Raw genomic sequence first — 18,591 nt, 5'->3', positions numbered from 1 at the left:
ATCTGTAATATGTTCTAAGTTTAGGGAATACAATGGCATACAAAAGAAAGTATCATTCTATAATTTCCAGTGAATAAAAATCACTTGTCTGAAACTTCTGAAGTCCTACTAAGTCATTAAACAACTCTCAGATTAAGTTACAAGAAAGTACAAACTAATATACCCTTCTGAGATATGTGAATTAAATGAGATCACCAAACATTGTGGCATTTTTATACTTTCTAAACTAAAATTCCTTTTTTAAAAATTGTGTTATGTTAGTCACCATACAGCACATCATCAGTTTTTTGTTTTTTAGATTTATTTATTTATTTATTTATTTATTTGACAGAGAGACATCACAAGTAGACAGAGAGGCAGGCAGAGAGAGAGGGAAGCAGGCTCCCTACTGAGCAGAGAGTCCGATGCGGGACTCAATCCCAGGACCTTGCGATCATGACCCGAGCTGAAGGCAGAGGCTTAACCCACTGAGCCACTCAGGCGCCCCACATCATTAGTTTTTGATGCAGTGTTCTGTGATTCATTATTCGCAGGTAACACCCAGTGCTCCATGCAATCCTACCCATCACTAGGCTCATCCATCTCCCCCCATCTCCCTCCCTTCTAAAAGTCTCTGTTTGCTTCCTGGAGTCCATAACTAGAAAAGCAAGGCAGAAGACTTGACTATCTAACTAAAACACTCGTCACTCCATAACTGTGCTCACAGATCATCCACAAATTTCCACTGCATGTGGGATAAAGTTCAAGTTTACTCACCAGCAACATAATGTAGTCCAGTGGTTCTCAAACTTTAGCCACACATCAATATAACCTGGAGGGCTTGTTGAAACACAGATGTCTGGACCCATCCCCTGAGCTTTCTGATTCCATCCAGCTGGGGTAGGACCCCAAAATTTACATTTCCAATAGGTTCCCATGTAATGCTGAGGCAGGGACCACAATGTGAAAACCACTATCCAGCAAAAATCTAGCTTTTATGTACTAATGGCCACACCCCCACATAAAATTTACATCCTTTGATTTTTGTTTAAACTGTTCCAAATGTTCTTATATTTATGGGCTCTGAAGTTAAAAGAAAGAACTCTTACTTAACCTGTACTCTACACGGCAACTGCATTTCAACTGTATTTAAATGTTGCCCCAACTATAGTCCAACTTACCCTGAATCAGCTTCAGCATCACTTGTTATTCAGACTCTGATGCACAAACCTCAAGGCCCAGAGGTCGTTTTCCCGCCCTCATGATGGTCATGGCCCTGAGTGGGAGAAGCATGAAACAATATTCTGGGAAAATGTTTTTGTTATGACTATGAGCTCCTCCTATCTGAGAAGGGCTTGTCAGTGTGGGCAATTTCCCAACCTCTCTAAAACCCCATGACCGGAAAGACATTTCTGCTACGTTAACAAGTAGAAAAGGAATGGGCACCTCTGATATAGGCATGAGCCCTCCTGGACTATAGGCATGTTCTCTTTCCCCCAAGCCAATCTTTTAATCTACGTAGGGAAAGTTCATGATAAAGGCTCATAAGCGAACTAAGAGATTCCCACAAGACCCAGACTCAGAATTATGAACAGCAGCTGTCCCAAGAAGATAAGTTTTTCCCTTAATTGAGTAAACAGGGTTGCAGGTGGGCTACTCTGCTACATTTTTAGCAAAGGAAATACGATCTGATTTTAACTAGAATGAACAGTACTTCTTAATCACAAGGAATTTTTCTCATAAACCTACTAATAAAATGGCAAAACTGTCTCACTAAAATTCAGATTTCAGAGATAATATATTATTATAATTGAAACCAGGAAAAGCAAACAACAGTCAGTATAGGAGCCCTACTACAACATTTCATTTGTATAAAGTATTCTCTGGAGTCAAGGTCTTTAATTATCAGGGAAAAGGAAAATCCATTACGCTTTCTAGTTAAAAGGGGGTGGAGTAGATATGTACTTAATTTTGTTTCTAGTTATCTTTTTTGTTATATAAAGTTCCACAACTATACAAAAAAAGTCAGAGACTACTGGGTTCTTAAAACTAATTTTTATAAAATCTTAACAGGTTTTTTATCACCACAGAATAAAATATTATAAAGCCAAATGAGCCCCTTCTTCCTTATTCCCACTCTCTCAATTTTGCTACTTATCACCCCTATGAAGGAGCTTTACATAAATATAATCCACATACCAAAAAATTCACCCATGTAACATGTTCTGGGAAATGCTTTTTAGTATACGTACAAAGTTGTACAACCATATCACAGTCTCATTTTAGAACATTTTCATTACCCCCAAGGTAAGCACCATACCCATTATTGACCCCAGTCTCCCACCCAGGCAACTTATGGTTACTAATTTGCTTTCTAGCTCTCTAGCATTACCTATTCTTGACTTTTGATAGAAATGGAACAATACAATATATGGTCTTTGTTTCTGGCTTCTTTCATTTAGTATAATGTTTTCCAAGTTTATTCATGTCACAGCATATATCAGTTCTCCATTTCTTTTCCACTTCTTTTCACTGCTCAATAATATTGTTAAACAGAAAACAACAGTCTATCCATTCATCAACTAATGGACAGCTGGGTTGTTTTCACTTTTTGGCTATTATGAATAATGTCGTTATGAACATCTGCATACAACTTTCTTGTGGGCACTAGTTTCTCATTTCATTTAGGATATGTACTCAGGAGTGAAATTTCTAGGTGACAAGGTAACTAAATGATTAACCTTTTGAGGAAATGCCCAACTGTTTTACAAAGTGACTGCACCATTTTATATCCCAGAAGTAGTGTATGAGGGTTCCAAATTCTCCACATCCTTGATACCTGTTATTATCTTTTTTGTTACAACCATCTGAGTGGAAGTAGGATATCATGGCATTTTGAATTGAATTTCACCTATACCTAATGATATTTAGCTTCTTTTCATGTGATTATTGATCACTTGTATATATTCTTTGGGGAAAAATCTGTCCTTGCCCATTTTTAAATGGGGCTAATAATCTTTTTCCTATTAATTTGTAAGAGTTCTTCATATAACCTGGACACAAGTTCATTATCAGATACATGATTTGCAAATGTATTCTCTTTTTCTGTAGGCTTATTTTTTTTCATTTTCTTGATTGTGTGCTTAGAAGCATGATTTTTTAATTAGTGAGATCAATTTTATTATTTTTTATTGTCACATACTTTTAGTGCTACATCTTTAAACTATTGCTTAATCTTATGAATATTTCTACATAATTATTCTCTAGATCAATAAATGATATTTCATTCCTCAATATGATCGAAACTATATTCCAACTAATAGTGATAAGAATTCCCATTTATCTGCATCATTGCCAAATCTTGGTAATCTCAGACTGTCAATTGTTTTGCCAATTGACTATAAGTTGGTAGCAGACATTTCACAAACTGAATAAGAATGCTGACAATTGTATCCTTGAATTTGTGAATTATAAGATTGCAAATGAAGTATATCAGTGACTATTATACTTTAAGAATGCTGCTTTCTTCTTTACCCCTAAACAATTCTTTTTTTTTTTTTAAGATTTTATTTATTTATTTGACAGAGAGAGATCACAAGTAGGCAGAGAGGCAGGGAGAGAGAGAGAGGAGGAAGCAGGCTCCCCGCAGAGCAGAGAGCCCAATGTGGGGCTCGATCCCAGGACCCTGGGATCATGACCCGAGCCGAAGGCAGAGGTTTTAACCAAATGAGCCACCCAGGCGCCCACCCCTAAACAATTCTTATGATTTTTTATATAATATAGTAATGATTCACTGAAAGCCATGGGAGTAAGAAACAAGGAATCCAGACTAAGAACTAACATTATAGAATTTTTGGAGGGTAGTTTTGCTCAAGTATCTTGAAAGTACAAATACGTGATATGAAATCCTCAGCAGATCTTTAAAACCCCTTATGTAGCAAATACAAGAATCCAAACCAAGCTACAGGACAAATGACCAAATATTTTCATTCCATTTGAAAGAAAAAAAAAAAAAAAACCAAACCCAGTCTGGATTCTCAATTACTGAAGAAACAGTCAGTGGAGAGGTAGAAAAATTATGATAAACACCACAGAAATTTTACCTGGTAAAGACAGCTCATCAATTATTCTAAAACATTCTACAACAACAGTCCAAAACCATAAAACCAAATGTGTAAATCTAAAGGATCCCAGTACAAATGACATCTTACAATGGGAAGGAACAATGACCTTGTAATTTTAGCATTAAGAAATAAATCTGTAGAAGTGTTAGCCCTCACTCTCAAGGTGTAAAGCTGCAGATCACATTTCTTGTTTGCACTAACAGCTACTCAGGATAGTTTACAAGTAATCTCTAGCTTAACATTTACCGGAAATCTTGGGAAGAAGAATAAGAAAAGGATGCCCCATTCTTCAATGCAGGATGCAAATTTTTTTTTCTAAAAAGTAACTCAAACTTCTTCCTAACTTTGTCTTCTCACCTCAGATGGCAAGGTATGGTGGCTCAGAACTGTGGATAATTTGCAGTTCCATAAGCACAAAGTTAGGACATTCGAAAAGTGGTTGAATATCGAGTATCTTTTATATATTAGCATGTATTTCAATAAATAAGAAAACTAAAGCGGAGGTCTTTGGTTCTGAGTTTTATTCATACTCTGAAATACTCATGGTGGGGGGAGTATGTATTTTTATAATCTATTTCTTAAATAAAATGTTCATATGGCAAAGGCTTCATTTCAACCCTCTAAACATTCAGTCTGAACAGCAAATTTAGACATCAAATTTAAATATTGTTCCCAAAAGAACACAAACTACACCTGGAAACCCAAGTTCTGGTTCTGGCTCTAGAAGTGACAGACTTTCGAAAAGTAATCTGACAACTGCGTGCCTCACTGCCCTAAGTTGTGAAAATGGGAAAACACAAGAAGGGCGTTAAAATGAACAAGGTCTTTTTAAAATGTAGGGGCCTGTAACATATATTTCTGCTGGCTTTACTTTGGATTGGTCAGATGTTTGTTTATATAATGGCACTTTATTTTCTGTTAAAGGAAACGCTCGGCTCCATCATCCCACACACAAACTACTTCCGTTCTTACATGAAAGGAAATTCCTTTTCAAGGTTCACAGTACATTAGAGACAGCTGCATGGCTGAGCTTCCTCCAGAAACTTTAAAAAGCTGCAGATGTAGCCCATGCATGACATGGATCATGGAATGAGACAATCTGAAGCATTCAGATTGCCCCTTCTCTTACCCTCTTTCAATGTTATATTTGCCGAGCTGTTGCTCACCTACGTTAAGTGGGAGTGTGTGTGTGTGTGTGTGTGTGTGTGTTTATTTTAAATCAAGTCCCTGAGAGAAGGCAGGAGCTCTCTAAAGTGACTATCTTGAGTGCTAATTTCCAAAGCAAGATAAGGTAAAAAGTACATTTCCAGTTAATGACATTCTAACAACAGACAGTCACTACCTATTAGCTTCCAAAGAGGCAATCCTCACACCAACCACACATTCCCTGGCTGTTTCCATATAGCCCTGGAACTCAGAAGTGTTTGTCTGGAAAACTCAATTCTGAACTAAGAACCAGCAAAAGAAGAACACTAAACTATGATCGTTAAGAATTCTGGTATGGAACTTTTTCAGCAGAAGCAAAGGAGAGAGTTATAACTCAGTTTGTGTTCAGAAAAGTCCCCCAGACCTCTATATGGCCAAAAGACCAACTATCTTAATTGGGAATAACATGCTGAATGTAACTGGAGGTGCGTACAGGGCTCAGGAGTGACCATGCTCTGAAACGATTTCCAGGAACCTACCAGGTGTCCAGTGACTTTTTTGGAGAAAAAAATTAATTAATGCATCTGAGAAAGAAACCAGAAATTTGGGAGTCTCATTTCTGTTTCCCTCTCCCAGAAATCCTTCTGGAGCATTCCAAGTAAGTTAAGACTTGATATCCCTTCATCATTAGGAGCACAATTTTACTAGTGCTAGAACAACTGCTTGATTAAACAACAGGTCCCAGTAATATAACATTTCCTGAAAGAACAGTTACACTGGATATGTGGTTAAGCCATTTTTGAGACAAATTCTGACAATTCCTTTCAAATACACATTACTAAAATAGGTTCTTCTTCTGGTCAGAAAAGGGAGTTTAGAGGTTCTGTCTGTAGGTAAAGAATGAACTGAAATTTGTTAACTCCAATCCAGTGTTTCCCGGACCCCTTGAGGTAGCTTCATCAACTGCAGCTTTCTGGGCTAGTTCTGAGATATTTGGCTTACTAGATCTGGCATAGGGTGGAAGGAACTGCATCTCAAAAATGACTCCGTGATTCTGATGTAGGCAGTATGGTGAACCACCCCATGAGGAAAACTGCAGACTCCTTGTTTCTTAAATGGATGACTGAACATTGCTCACGGGTTCATCCTCAAGAGCCACTGAGCGGCCTCCAGCGGGCGCGCTCCGAAACACCTGCGGAAACCCTCCAGTCATGCCCGAGAGAGGCGGAACATCACCTGATTCTGAATTCAGGTCCCTTCCACCACACTGCACCAAGCTGCCACAGAAAAAGCACATTGGCCAACTGCTATATTATTGTTGGCAAGCACCAGAATTTGCTCAAAACCTCTGCAAATGAAACCCAGCTGCTTAAGCTCAATACCAGATGTCTTCTACAATGTGTGGCTTTGATAGATTAAATTGAGCATAAGAAAGAGATGAAATATATGAAAATCTAATTTGCAAGATGTTTGTCATGAAGTCTGTGGAACAAAAAAAGACAGAAAATTATATTTTTCAATGCAAGAGGTTAAGTGGGGAAGATTAATAATATGCATAATAGCTGCTAGAATGCATGTTACGGATAAACAGTTAGTGTACGTTCACAAAATCCACACCAAACGCCATCTCCAGAAATGCCCACTGAGAGAATGTCATGTGTCTGTGAAATCACATGATTGAGCACGAGCATCCTTCTTCCGTTAGACCCACTCCCCAATTTGAACACGTTTTCACTCAGGGCCTAGGAAATTAGGTAGGAAATATTTAGTGATATTCTCTGATTTCAATAAACTGTAATAATCCTGCAAAAACATCCATATAAGAAACACATGTGTGTGGCTACGTATATATGTAGAGGTAAAAAGGCAATTTGTTTAGCAGCCTCAGTTAAGTGACCCCCCCCCCCCCGCCTTTCTGCTGTTACCATGTCACCCGGAATGCTCTGTTGTTGTTGTTTCCAGACCACTGCCCCGGTCTCAATAGCTTGGGCGGATTTCAGAGCCCCCGTTAAACTCGGAGAGCCACTCAAGTATTCTGCCAATGAGCTCCTGCACATTCCCTCCCTCAAATGAGCTGATGGTTCAAAGGTAAATATAGCGTATTACTTTTATAATATTAACCTTTTTTTAAAAAATAGAAACATAAAAGTATTTTGTAATGGAATGTGAAAACAATACTCAATTGAGCATATTAACATGAACCGAGACAAACATTTGGTTGGGATTTAGCCCCATAATAAAGTACCTAATCATTAAAATGGTGGGCAATTATAAATGGCAAGTTACTATTTTTTTTCATTTTTGAGAAATACACTGTCTTAGTTTTCCTTTAGAGAGAAATCAAAATAAAGCTAAACACTTTAGTAAAGACCTAGTTTGATCATGAATATTCCTACAAACATAGTAACAGAAGGATAATTTCCTGCAGAGTTTGCAAAACAAACCTGGCCTCAGATTTTCTGAGGCTCCGCTGCTATTGGCCTTGGCATAGCTCATATCTGAAGGTAAACATAAAAGGCCAGGAAGGAAAAAAAAGATCTCTTGTTATGCTAAATTGCTTCACACTTCGTTGGTATCTCATCAATGCAATTCCCACAACATAGAAGTGTCACAGATCATGCAAAAGTGATGTAAGTCACTGTTTCCTTATATGTAAGGCTCCCGTTAAAATTGTAAAGATGCTAAAATGAATATGAGACATTGTGTACTACAGGATACTATGAACTATGTGTACTGAAAAACTATGAGCCAAAACCAGTTTTCTGCATGTACTCATGAGGTTTTTAAAAATCTCATGAATTAGATAGCTATATCAATTTTCCGCCAGACTCCAGAAGGGATCAAAAGCATAGTTTCAGATATGCAATTCCCAGAATCTGAACAAATGAAAAATGTATACTGCTCACCTAAAACTTGCAGCCTGTTTAGGGATCATAATGCAAAATTTACAAAAGGTTCTTTGTGCCATGTAAGATTTACAACTACCTTTTTAATTAAGGAGTGAAAATTATATGCAACAATCCAACAGAACTAGTCTTCCAAGTGGTTGCACTACTTGTTTTACATATAATTTTTGCCACCAATTTGGTATCTTGAATTTTCTAGATAGCATCTTCTTTATAGAGAAAAAAAAAAGTCATACCATTTCATTTACTGCTAAAATAATTCTGTAGAAACTACAGAAATATAGTACCATTATTTTTGGTAGCAACATTTTCTGGATACCAAAATTCATATAAAAATATTAGAGTGTTTTGTATAATTTTCCTACTCATACAGCTAATAAATAACTCAGCAGCCAGGAGGAATTCATTTATAAACAAAAGAGCACTAGAAATATTCATGTCACTATTACAAATGACAATGGCAACTACATCAGAGGTTTTTGATTGTCAATCTAATCCAAAACTGCTTCCTAAAAACTTCTGCCCAGGGCGTCTGTTGTTGGGTGGCCATCTTGGTACTGAGTTACTGCACACATCCCAGCTGGGTTAAGTACGATTACCATAAGGGTCATCAGCCAATCAAATTCTCTCTCCAAAAAAATTAGAAGTAAGAGGCAGTGAAACATTTATCAGTTAACTCTACAGAACTAAGCAAAAAATGTCTTGGAATAACAGGGAACGCAGGCTAATGAGTATGGCTAGGGAGGTAGTCTTCTCTATATGCACTGGGGATACAGTAATAAATAAAATAGGCATAGCTTTTCCTCTAAGAAACTGAACTTCCAGGAGGAAAGTGACATGTATAATGATAAGTCATGATATGTTCTATAAAAGAAAAATAAAACTTACAATGAGGGATAATATCAAGGGGCTCTCACTTACTTTGGATTGTTGAGGAAAATTTAAGTTGATATTTAAGCAAATGGATAAGCGAGAAGCAAAGAACTGTCCAGGCCCTGGAAACAGCATATATATGTGAAACATCCATGGGGGTTAAAAGGTTTGGATGATTTCAGACAAGGAAAGACCCATGGGGTTGATGATCAATAGTTAGGGAGATGAACTGGGAGTTAGGGGCTGGCAGACACCAAGCCCTGCCAGCCAGGTAAAGATCTGAATTTCACCCTAAACGCAAGAGGTCTCCATTAAAGAATTCTAAAAAGAAAGAAGTAAAGAGACAGAGTCATATAGAGGAAAGAAGAGGGGAAGCCCCTCAGAGACACAGATGAGTAGAAACTCAGACCTTCACCGCTTCTGTGTCCTACCAGGCCTGTGTTTCTGTCAGCTACTCAACTTCTTTCTGTACTCAAGTATTAGCAATACTAATAATGTGATTTTACATGAAAAGTTAACTATTACTGAAGGAATGTGACAGAGATGATATCAAGTAGAGAGATCAGTTAACCCAAAAGCCACAGCCTCTCCAATGTTAAAAGAAAAATCATGAGGTCTAAAAACAAGACTAAGGGCGCCTGGGTGGCTCAGTGGGTTAAGCCGCTGCCTTCGGCTCAGGTCATGATCTCAGGGTCCTGGGATCGAGTCCCACATCGGGCTCTCTGCTCAGCAGGGAGCCTGCTTCCCCCTCTCTCTCTCTCTGCCTCTCCAACTACCTGTGATTTCTCTCTGTCAAATAAATAAATAAAATCTTTTTAAAAAAATAAATAAAAAATAAAAACAAGACTAAGGTTATTCTGAGCACATGGTCAAAAAATAATCTTTAGAGATTTTTTTTTTTTAAGATTTTATTTATTGGGGCACCTGTGTGGCTCAGTAGGATCAAGTCCCACATTGGGTGCTCTGCTTGGCAGGAGCCTGCTTCCTCCTCCCTCTCTGCCTATTTGTGATCTCTCTCCGTCAAATAAATAAATAAATTCTTAAAAAAAAAAAAAGATTTTATTTATTTATTTGGTGGAGAGAGACTGTGAGAGAGGGAACATAAGCAGGGGGAGTAGGAGAGGGAGACACAGGCTTCCTGTGGAACAGGGAGCCCAATTCTGGGCTCAATCCCAGGACACTGGGATCATGACCTGAGCCAAAGGCAGACGCTTAACAACTGAGCCACCAGGCATCCCTAGAGATTTTAATATGAACATTTCTACAACAACAACAACAACGACAAACACTAAAATGGAAAATGTAACTATTTCACAGATGGAAAAAAGTATAATAATCAAGAACCAAAGAGTCCATCTAAACCCAAAATATAGCAAAAGAAAGCTTGGTAGGCTATCTAACTGATTAAGATAATTTCCTTATAACTAATTGCCAATATACTTTGTCTTATTTAAGGATTTTCCCTGTGTCCTGTATGAATTCTAAAATCAGGTATGTATTTGAAAAATTAGGGGACAAAAAAACATATTCACAATTTGTTCCTGGCAGTTCTAAGTCAATAAAAGATTTGTAAAATGTTATTTCAAGAAAAAAAAATGTCATTTCAGATTCAACTAGCTTAGAGGCCAAAGGGGGGGCGGGGAAACCTTTGAGTACTCTGATCTAAAGCTATTATTCTTCCAGAAGCCCTCAGTTATTTGTGATTTTAAAGCTTAAAAAGTATGTATGCACTGACACACAAACAAGCACACACACAGTTCACATCTATGATTGCCGCCATTAAAGAATATAACTTCCTATAATAAAAGTAAAGCCAAATATTTGGAGTTTGTGCTCAATAGTTATGTGAATGTCTATTATCCAATATACTCTGAAGAATTTAAGTTGAGAACTATAGTTTAGTCACTTTCCTCCCAGGTAAATTACCACAGAGATCAAATTTCTTACATCTGTGATGCTCACCACAACTTGCAGTTACTGCCGATTAATAGCCTGAGATTAATTGTTGGAAGTGCCACATAATAGCTGTAGGAGAAAACATTTTAAACACAGACCCACATTTATGCATTTAACAGCTGTGTTGGTCTAACAGTTCAGATTTTCACTGTATTTTGCCATATGGTAACAAGGATCATTTTTCACTTAAAAATATTACCAAAAATTGATGCCCTATAGCAATATTGCCATTCCCGTTTTGAAACCACACATTCACAGACCATGTCTGTTATCCACCTGTTATTATACTCTCTATTGGCCTTAATTTTAGTTAAAATATTTAATAACATAGTTTTTTTATTTTATTTTAAATGAGTGCCAACCAGATCAAACACAGATATTATAAATAAGAAACCTATGGAGTAGGACCTGGCAATGAAGAGGCAGAATGCAATAATGCAATATCTGGGTTCCATAAAACTGTAGGAGCCAGAAAGACTGGGACTTATTTTTGTTCTCCAGGCTTAGGGATTTTCCTGATTACTTCCTATCTCACCTTTTTTTTTTTTCCTATAACTCATTATTGATGGAGAATTACTCCTAAGGACAAAAAGTTGGCTACCAATTTTGACTTTAATCTGACTGCTGAGATAATTTATGACCATGATTTTATGGAGGGGGAAGGGACAGTAGAAATGTTCACATATATATTTAACAGGAAGCTAAATAAAAGTCTCACCCTTTTAAATGCCAGAACATGACGCCCATCCATGTCAGGAAAGGCACACTGTTGCCACCAATGTGTTAGAACAATAAACAGAAAGAGTCCTTTAGTTTTTAGGTCTGTCAGTTGATCACGTTTATAACCTCACTAAATTCCTTTGGCACGACTTAAGAAGAATAGTAGTGACCAAAGTGATACTTTAATACTGTTTACCCATTGCACTACATTCGCCACGATTGCCTGCGATTTTCTAACTGTGTTTTAAAAATAAGGGGCAGCTCAATCCTCAAAAGAAAACATTTCACAAGTAGAAATGAACACTGCAGATTTTCACCACTCCAGGTCCTATTTTCACTTTTAGAAAAAGGCAATTCTGCATTTGGTGATTCTAGCTTTAAAAAAAAAAATCCATCTGGGAAGCAATTGGCAATGTGCCAATATAAAAAACCACAAAGTTCAAATCTTCTACCAAGATGTACCTTTGTCTCCTTTTTTCTTAAGCCTGGATCTCCTTAAAGGAAACATTCAAAATACGATTTAAGCAACGATAAGATTTAAGATGAGTCACCTACCCGTGGGCCACCCTAACTATTCTATTCCAAGTGAGAATTCTCTTTTCCATGTTCTGTGACTCTACAGAGACTGGTTCCATTTATGGTAGAACTGGAGTGTTGTATATATTTCTTTCATATAAAACTTTCAGGTTTCCATAGTATAATCAACAAAATATTTGTATTAGCCAGATGCTCACGTTCTCCAAATGTCTCAAGCTGTCATTTTGAAATACATTTACTTTTAAGAAGAATTAAAGGTCTCAGAACAATACTCTTGGCTTTGCCATTCACTTAAGAATCACAACCACTTCACTGTATTTACCAGTTTTGTGATCTTCATTTTTACTAAAATACATGCAGAATTAATGATCATAAAGCATTACAAGTTATCAGTGAATAACAACTTTGATAGTCAAAGTTGCTTAGTCTTGATTAAACTAATAGTCCTTGTCTGTAGCACATTTTGTCTTCATGGGGGCAAAATCATAAAAACCAGGAAGCTTATTTTTTATAAAACTATTAAAAAGTTTACAGGTAGAGAAACTCCTTTAAAAAAAATTAAAAGTTCATTTGTGACAAAGCTGGAAATACATGTTAGGATTTAGTATGCCAATCACACTAAGATGAGTTATCAGAGTCTTTTAAAATCAGGTCTCGATTTACATTTCCAGCTTGGGTGTCCCCTATTTCTGCATAAACTATTAACAGTAATATGAATAGTAACAAATGCTCAGGAAATACTATGTGTTACAGATGCTGTTCTAAGTGCTTTACATGCACGTGCCCATTTAGTAATCAAATTGACCCTAAGGTAAGTATTCTTATTATCCCTATTTTACAGCTGAGAAAATTGAGGAACTAATAAGATATCTTTAAGTGGTAGAGCTAAGATGCAAACATTATGGGTCCAGATTTAATACTCTTAATCACGTTGCTATAGAATAAATCATAGAAACACACACACACGCACGCAAGAGCTCTGGCCAGAGAATTTAAAAGACTGTGTTACCTAGAGAAAGGCAAGGAATGTTCCTAAGCTTCAACCTCCTCACCAGAAAAGTAAAACAGTTCTCCAGTATTATTTTAAGGTACATTTTAATCCTAGTATTTGTGATTGAAAAGTTCAGTGTGTAGCATATGGCCTCTCTTTTTTACTGACATAAACCAATAATGAGTTAAGGTACTCGTATTTTTCAAGGAAAACGCTAAAAAAGAGTGAAAAATTAGCTTCAGGCAAACACGAAATAGTAGCAGCATGAAGAGAGGAATAAGAATTTCACCTCACATATCATTCCTTGAGCTTCCTGGAATATTCTTAAGAAACAGTTTCCCTGAGTCTTTTCTACTGTCTTCTAGAAGGCACCATATTATTATAACAATTTTGGGAAAATAAATTAGCAAATCAGGTAAATCAACTACCTACTATTCCTTCATATCACCACATAAAACTCCTTTGGGTCACACTTACCCATGCCAAAAATTAAAAGCTTTTTTTCACAGAGCCAAGACACAACATATAATATTATGCTAATGCCATGGAATATTTGAGATTATGAAACATGTATCTTACAAATGCCAATCAAAAGTACAAGCCAATTGATAATACACACTTTCCAAATAAATAGTATTACCAAAGTGGTTCTATAAAACTCATTCACAAGGACATGAGACTGAACTGTAAATGCATTTCCATCTCATCCATATTCCTTTTGTCACCTGGCTTAATTTTATACAGCCACTCTCTTCCTATCTCTAACTTCATGACTCCCTCACTGCAAATCACTATAACAGAGAGTTGTTTCAGAAGTTGTTTTATTACATTATCTTTCCTCTATTTTGAAGAGAGTTCATCTGCTTTTACAACTACTCTTTTATTTAAAAGTTTAAAGTAACTTTTAAAAATTGCCACCCCCTCAACTATTAAAACAGCTTCACAAATTTAAAAAAAAAAATTGCCATCCTTTAGCCAACTTTATACAAGAATAATTCTAGACAAAATAATCACTAAGCAAGCCTTGTTCTGAAATGTGGACAAACATCTGACCTATTCACAATTTATAATTATTGAGATCATAAAACTGGAGATTTACCCAAGGCATCTACATAAAAGTTATAACGAACTTCAAAGTTAATCAGCTAACCTATAAAATCTAACAGTATTCCCATTTAAATGATCAAAACAAAGTTTATTAGAATTATTTTTGTAAATTCTTCAAATGCAAACTGTCTCAGTATGTTGACAAGCAACTTCACATTCAAAGTTCCAAACTGGATTGGATTGAATTCTTAATTACTAGAAAAAAACAGAAACGTTGATTCCCTTTAAAATCATCCTCCTATGCTATCTAGCAAACTTTTGCCCAAACAGAAAAAAAGGAGTAAAATTACAGAGCAGTTGGAGGATGGGGACTGGAAATGTTTAGCCACTGTACTTCTGCCCAGAACCTTCCCTTCTGTGATAAAAGCCACACAACCTGACATTAACGCAGCCCCTTGTCAGCACTGTACCAGGGGCACTGATCTTCTTACCCCTCGTGTGCATAGACAGAAGAATGAGCAAGGAAATGTGAAGCTGCCAGTTTAGTTCTTCCAGCCAACCCATTGCGCAGGAGAGCAGTAAATGTGACCCGCCTGTTTCAGCCTCCTGTTTCTTGCCTTTCCTTCTTTCACTGAGCCTTCTCTGTTGCCACTCTTGTCAGAGCTTCCGGCAAGCCTGCCAGCAAGCCTGAGACAGGACCATGAAAGACAAGCCTGTTACAAACTGGTTCTGTCACCACAGACTTCAACCGATCACCTCGTGGGGAGGACAACAAAGGGCGGTGAGGACCCTGAGCTGGATTGTTTTCTTAAGAAAGGAGCCTGACCCAGCTGCCCACACAAGGGCCAGCGCATGGGGAGGGGAGGAATCTCTCTGCACTGGCCATGCCAAAGTCCCCCAAATCTCTCAGGCAGCTAGGAAGTGACTGCAAAGCCACATGCGCCTGTACTTGGCTGTCATGAAATAGCTTACTTCTTTGTCAAGATTTTTTTTTTCTTGCTAAGAATTGTTCACTGTTTGGGAATTGTAGCAAGACAAGGGGGAAAAATGCTTTTTTTGATGAGATGATAGAAAGAGTGCAAGAGTCCTAAAATGTCATGTTAGGACACTTTTCTCACATAACTATTTAAATAATGGAGCAAATGTCTCTGAATCAAGGGCACAGATATGAAAAAGGGCCCTGTGTAAAGAGTATCTTTAATTAATATTTCAAATTAAAGTATTTCAGTTAAGCTAGTTATTAATCAACTAATTTTAAGTGACTACAGTCTGAGGTTTCCTATGTAGAAAAAGTATATGAACCTAACCCATCTTATTAACACAAGTTATTCAATTTTTTAAGATTTATACTCTAATTGTGCCTCAACGTAAACTATGAACAATTTGTAAAATTCTACTTTCAATGATATCCCAAGTGGCCTTCTTTTAATACTAAAGAACATTTTTGAAGGCTATTTGTTGTACTTGACTCTGGGAACTGTCAATCCTAGAAGAACAGTAAGAAATATAAATGAATTGACTGTATGTGAAGAAACTACAATGTCACCATAGATATAAACAGAAGTAGTTATTAAAATGCCATCAGTTTACATGATAAAGGATTTATGGTAATGAAATAAAAGACATACTTCAATGTTTATATCTATCTCAGATACCGTCAGAATGTGTTTACTTGATATTTTAAGAATGCTTTTCTTGGAAAAAAAAATCTCTGCCATCTTCTCATTCTTAAGAGAATGACACCCCCACCCCTCCACACACTCTAACACCTCCCAGCACTACCCGACTAGGTGCCATTCAAATCCACATTCCAGTTAGGAATACCAAAAATTGCTTTGCATGAATTTACAAATATGACTCTCAATCCAATGACCTCAATTCACATTTTCATGAAATAAAATGTAAAAGAAATATAGCGTTTTTAATCACATATGAGATTCTGGAATATCCTAAATTTCAGAAACTATACATTTTGTATTGCACAGAAGCCATGCAACCGACTTGTCAGAAGACTTAAGTCGGGGTGGTATCATTTTAGTACCATTTATCTATATCCTTTTCAGCTAAGAAGGGAGACTGAGGCATACTAAAATGTTTAATAATGATCAGGAGCAGAAGTAATATGTGGGAAAAGATGACAAAAATCAAGCAGTAGAATCTCCTGTTCAAACCTTCTATATTCGGCTCAGAGCCACATCACAACATGGTTCCACTGCCAATTTGGAACCCAGCCTTGAGCTTTGAGAGGATGAGTGAATGGCTGAAATGTGGGACAGCTCCCACTGCTCGCATTTCCCCAATATGAGCATCCATAAATGGTTCAAAGCCTAAAGAGAGAGCTGTTGCTTTCTCCCTAGAATCCTAATTCAGGACAAAGCAATTCATGCCAGCAATCATTTCTAATTTTGTACTACGTGCTCACTGAAATAACTGTACTCAAGCAGTTTACAGTGCCACAGTAAAAACAGTATATATAATAGAGAACTGTGAAGAATGTAACATTTTAAGATGAAGTGTCCTCAAATGGAATAAAGATGGAAAATCAGAGTAAGAGATGGATTAGACTGGGCCACAGAACTGAAGGGAGAGCTGGATGTTGAATTAAAATTGAATTTATACAGCAATAGAGGAGATGGAAAGGAAGAAATTATATGAGCAAGGATTAGAGGTAGGATTAAATATTTCATTTGGGGTAATAGCATGAGAAGAAAAATCTTACTGGAGCAGACTTCTCCTATTAGTAAATGGCTGGAGAGAAACCTAGACAGAGTGGAACCAGACGGTGCAGGATGCAAAACGTAGATTACAGAGTTTAGACTATATATTACATAAATAACTAAAGGCTTTTGAATATGGACCAGTTTGATGAATTTAAAAAAAAAAAAAGGATTTAGAAATTCAGCATATAGGAGAGTCTCTGAACCTGAGCTTCTAACTCTGAGGAGAATCGAAAATCAGAAGCTTGAAGAGGGGCTCCCAGTAGTCCAACTTTTTGGTAATGCAGACTTCCTCCTTTCATTTTTATACTAAGAAATTCAAAATGAATTTATCCATATTAACTTCCTCCGTTCTGCCTTTTATTGTTTAATATATGCTGGGTGCCAACGATGAAAGAGATGTTCTATAAAATGTATAGTTATGGTCCAGACAATAAGGCTCAAAAGATCTAATAAAACCACCCCCAGATTGGCATATGACTTAAGCCACTCACCCTGCAGTACACACCAAAGGAGGCTTCAAAGGAAGTTCTCAGAGAATATTAACAGAAAGGTGTCCATTTGAAACACGAGAGAAGGGTAAGGAAAGGGAAAAAGGAGGACCACAGCTAGTACTGCCCGTATGAGTAGAATGTGCACTGCTACCTGCCAACTGTCAAATTCTTCAACAGATCTGCTCATTCTAGATTTATGGAACCTGAAGTCAAGAGCCTAGTTGTGCTATCCGTGTAGCCTTGGACAAATCATGTGAACTTTGTTCTACACTTTGGCCATTACCTACCATAGAGTGTTATACAGATTAGACAAGTCTATGAGTATTAATTACTGAATATGGTGCCCAGAACAAAGATAAATATCAGAAAATGGTCAATTTCGAAAACACTCTCATTAATCACTCCCCTGCTTCCTGGCCCAAAAAAAAAAAAAAAAAAAAAAAAAAGAGGGCACCTGGGTGGCACAGTGGGTTAAGCTTCTGCCTTCAGCTCAGGTCATGATCTCAGGGTCATGGAATCAAACCCCGCATTGGGCTCTCTGCTCAGCAGGGAGCCTGCTACCCCTCCCGCACCTGCCTCTCTGCCTACTTGTGATCTCTCTGTCAAATAAATAAATAAAATCTTTAAATTAAAAAAAAAAAGAAAAGAAAAATCCCTTGTTAACAGCAATGTTCTTTAATGTAACATTTGCCTAACTGTTCACTCATAAACAATGTGATCACTAACACAAAGATACAAATTGTGTCTTATGTTAGTTAAATCAGGTTTTAAAAATCCGAATTACACCTGCAAAGGCAAATGTTTAATCCATCTACTTTTACTTAATTCATTGAGCATTCATACAATTGAAGTAGATGTATATGACATTACTGTTTTAACAATTTCAATCTGTGACTCATTCTCACATAGAAACTCCCCAAATGCACTGATTTTATGTATATATGAAGTTTTTAAACTGAACTGGGGGAACTGTATCTAGTAATGGGATAGGAGACCATGTAAGAGACAGTACCTGCCTGCAGGACCCAACTGCCCCTGTAAGTTGAGGACAGATGTACAGTGGAATAATGACTGTGCAGGACAGCCACTGCCGGGGAACGG

General features: G+C 37.1%; 1 protein-coding gene across 6 annotated transcripts in view; it reads right to left on the bottom strand.

The window, feature by feature from the left end:
* BMPR1B (bone morphogenetic protein receptor type 1B) overlaps window positions 1–18,591 on the bottom strand; it is a 392,804-nt gene that overhangs the window by 84,740 nt on the left and 289,473 nt on the right. The window contains exon 2 of one of the 6 annotated variants that reach the window (XM_059376200.1): window positions 1,161–1,255. The exons of 3 other annotated variants lie outside the window; for them this stretch is intronic. In XM_059376200.1, coding sequence (XP_059232183.1) covers window positions 1,161–1,179 — 19 coding nt within the window. In that variant the 5' untranslated portion in view covers window positions 1,180–1,255. Of the gene's footprint in view, window positions 1–1,160; window positions 1,256–14,770; window positions 15,022–18,591 lie in introns of those variants that run through there. 2 more of the 6 variants (XM_059376182.1, XM_059376190.1) reach the window with 2 other exon arrangements.

Source organism: Mustela nigripes, chromosome 1 (genome assembly GCF_022355385.1).
Source record: "Mustela nigripes isolate SB6536 chromosome 1, MUSNIG.SB6536, whole genome shotgun sequence".
Classification (NCBI taxonomy): Eukaryota; Metazoa; Chordata; class Mammalia; order Carnivora; family Mustelidae; genus Mustela; species Mustela nigripes.
Note: the sequence above shows the minus strand (reverse complement) of the source record. Positions and strands in the feature narration are given on the sequence as shown.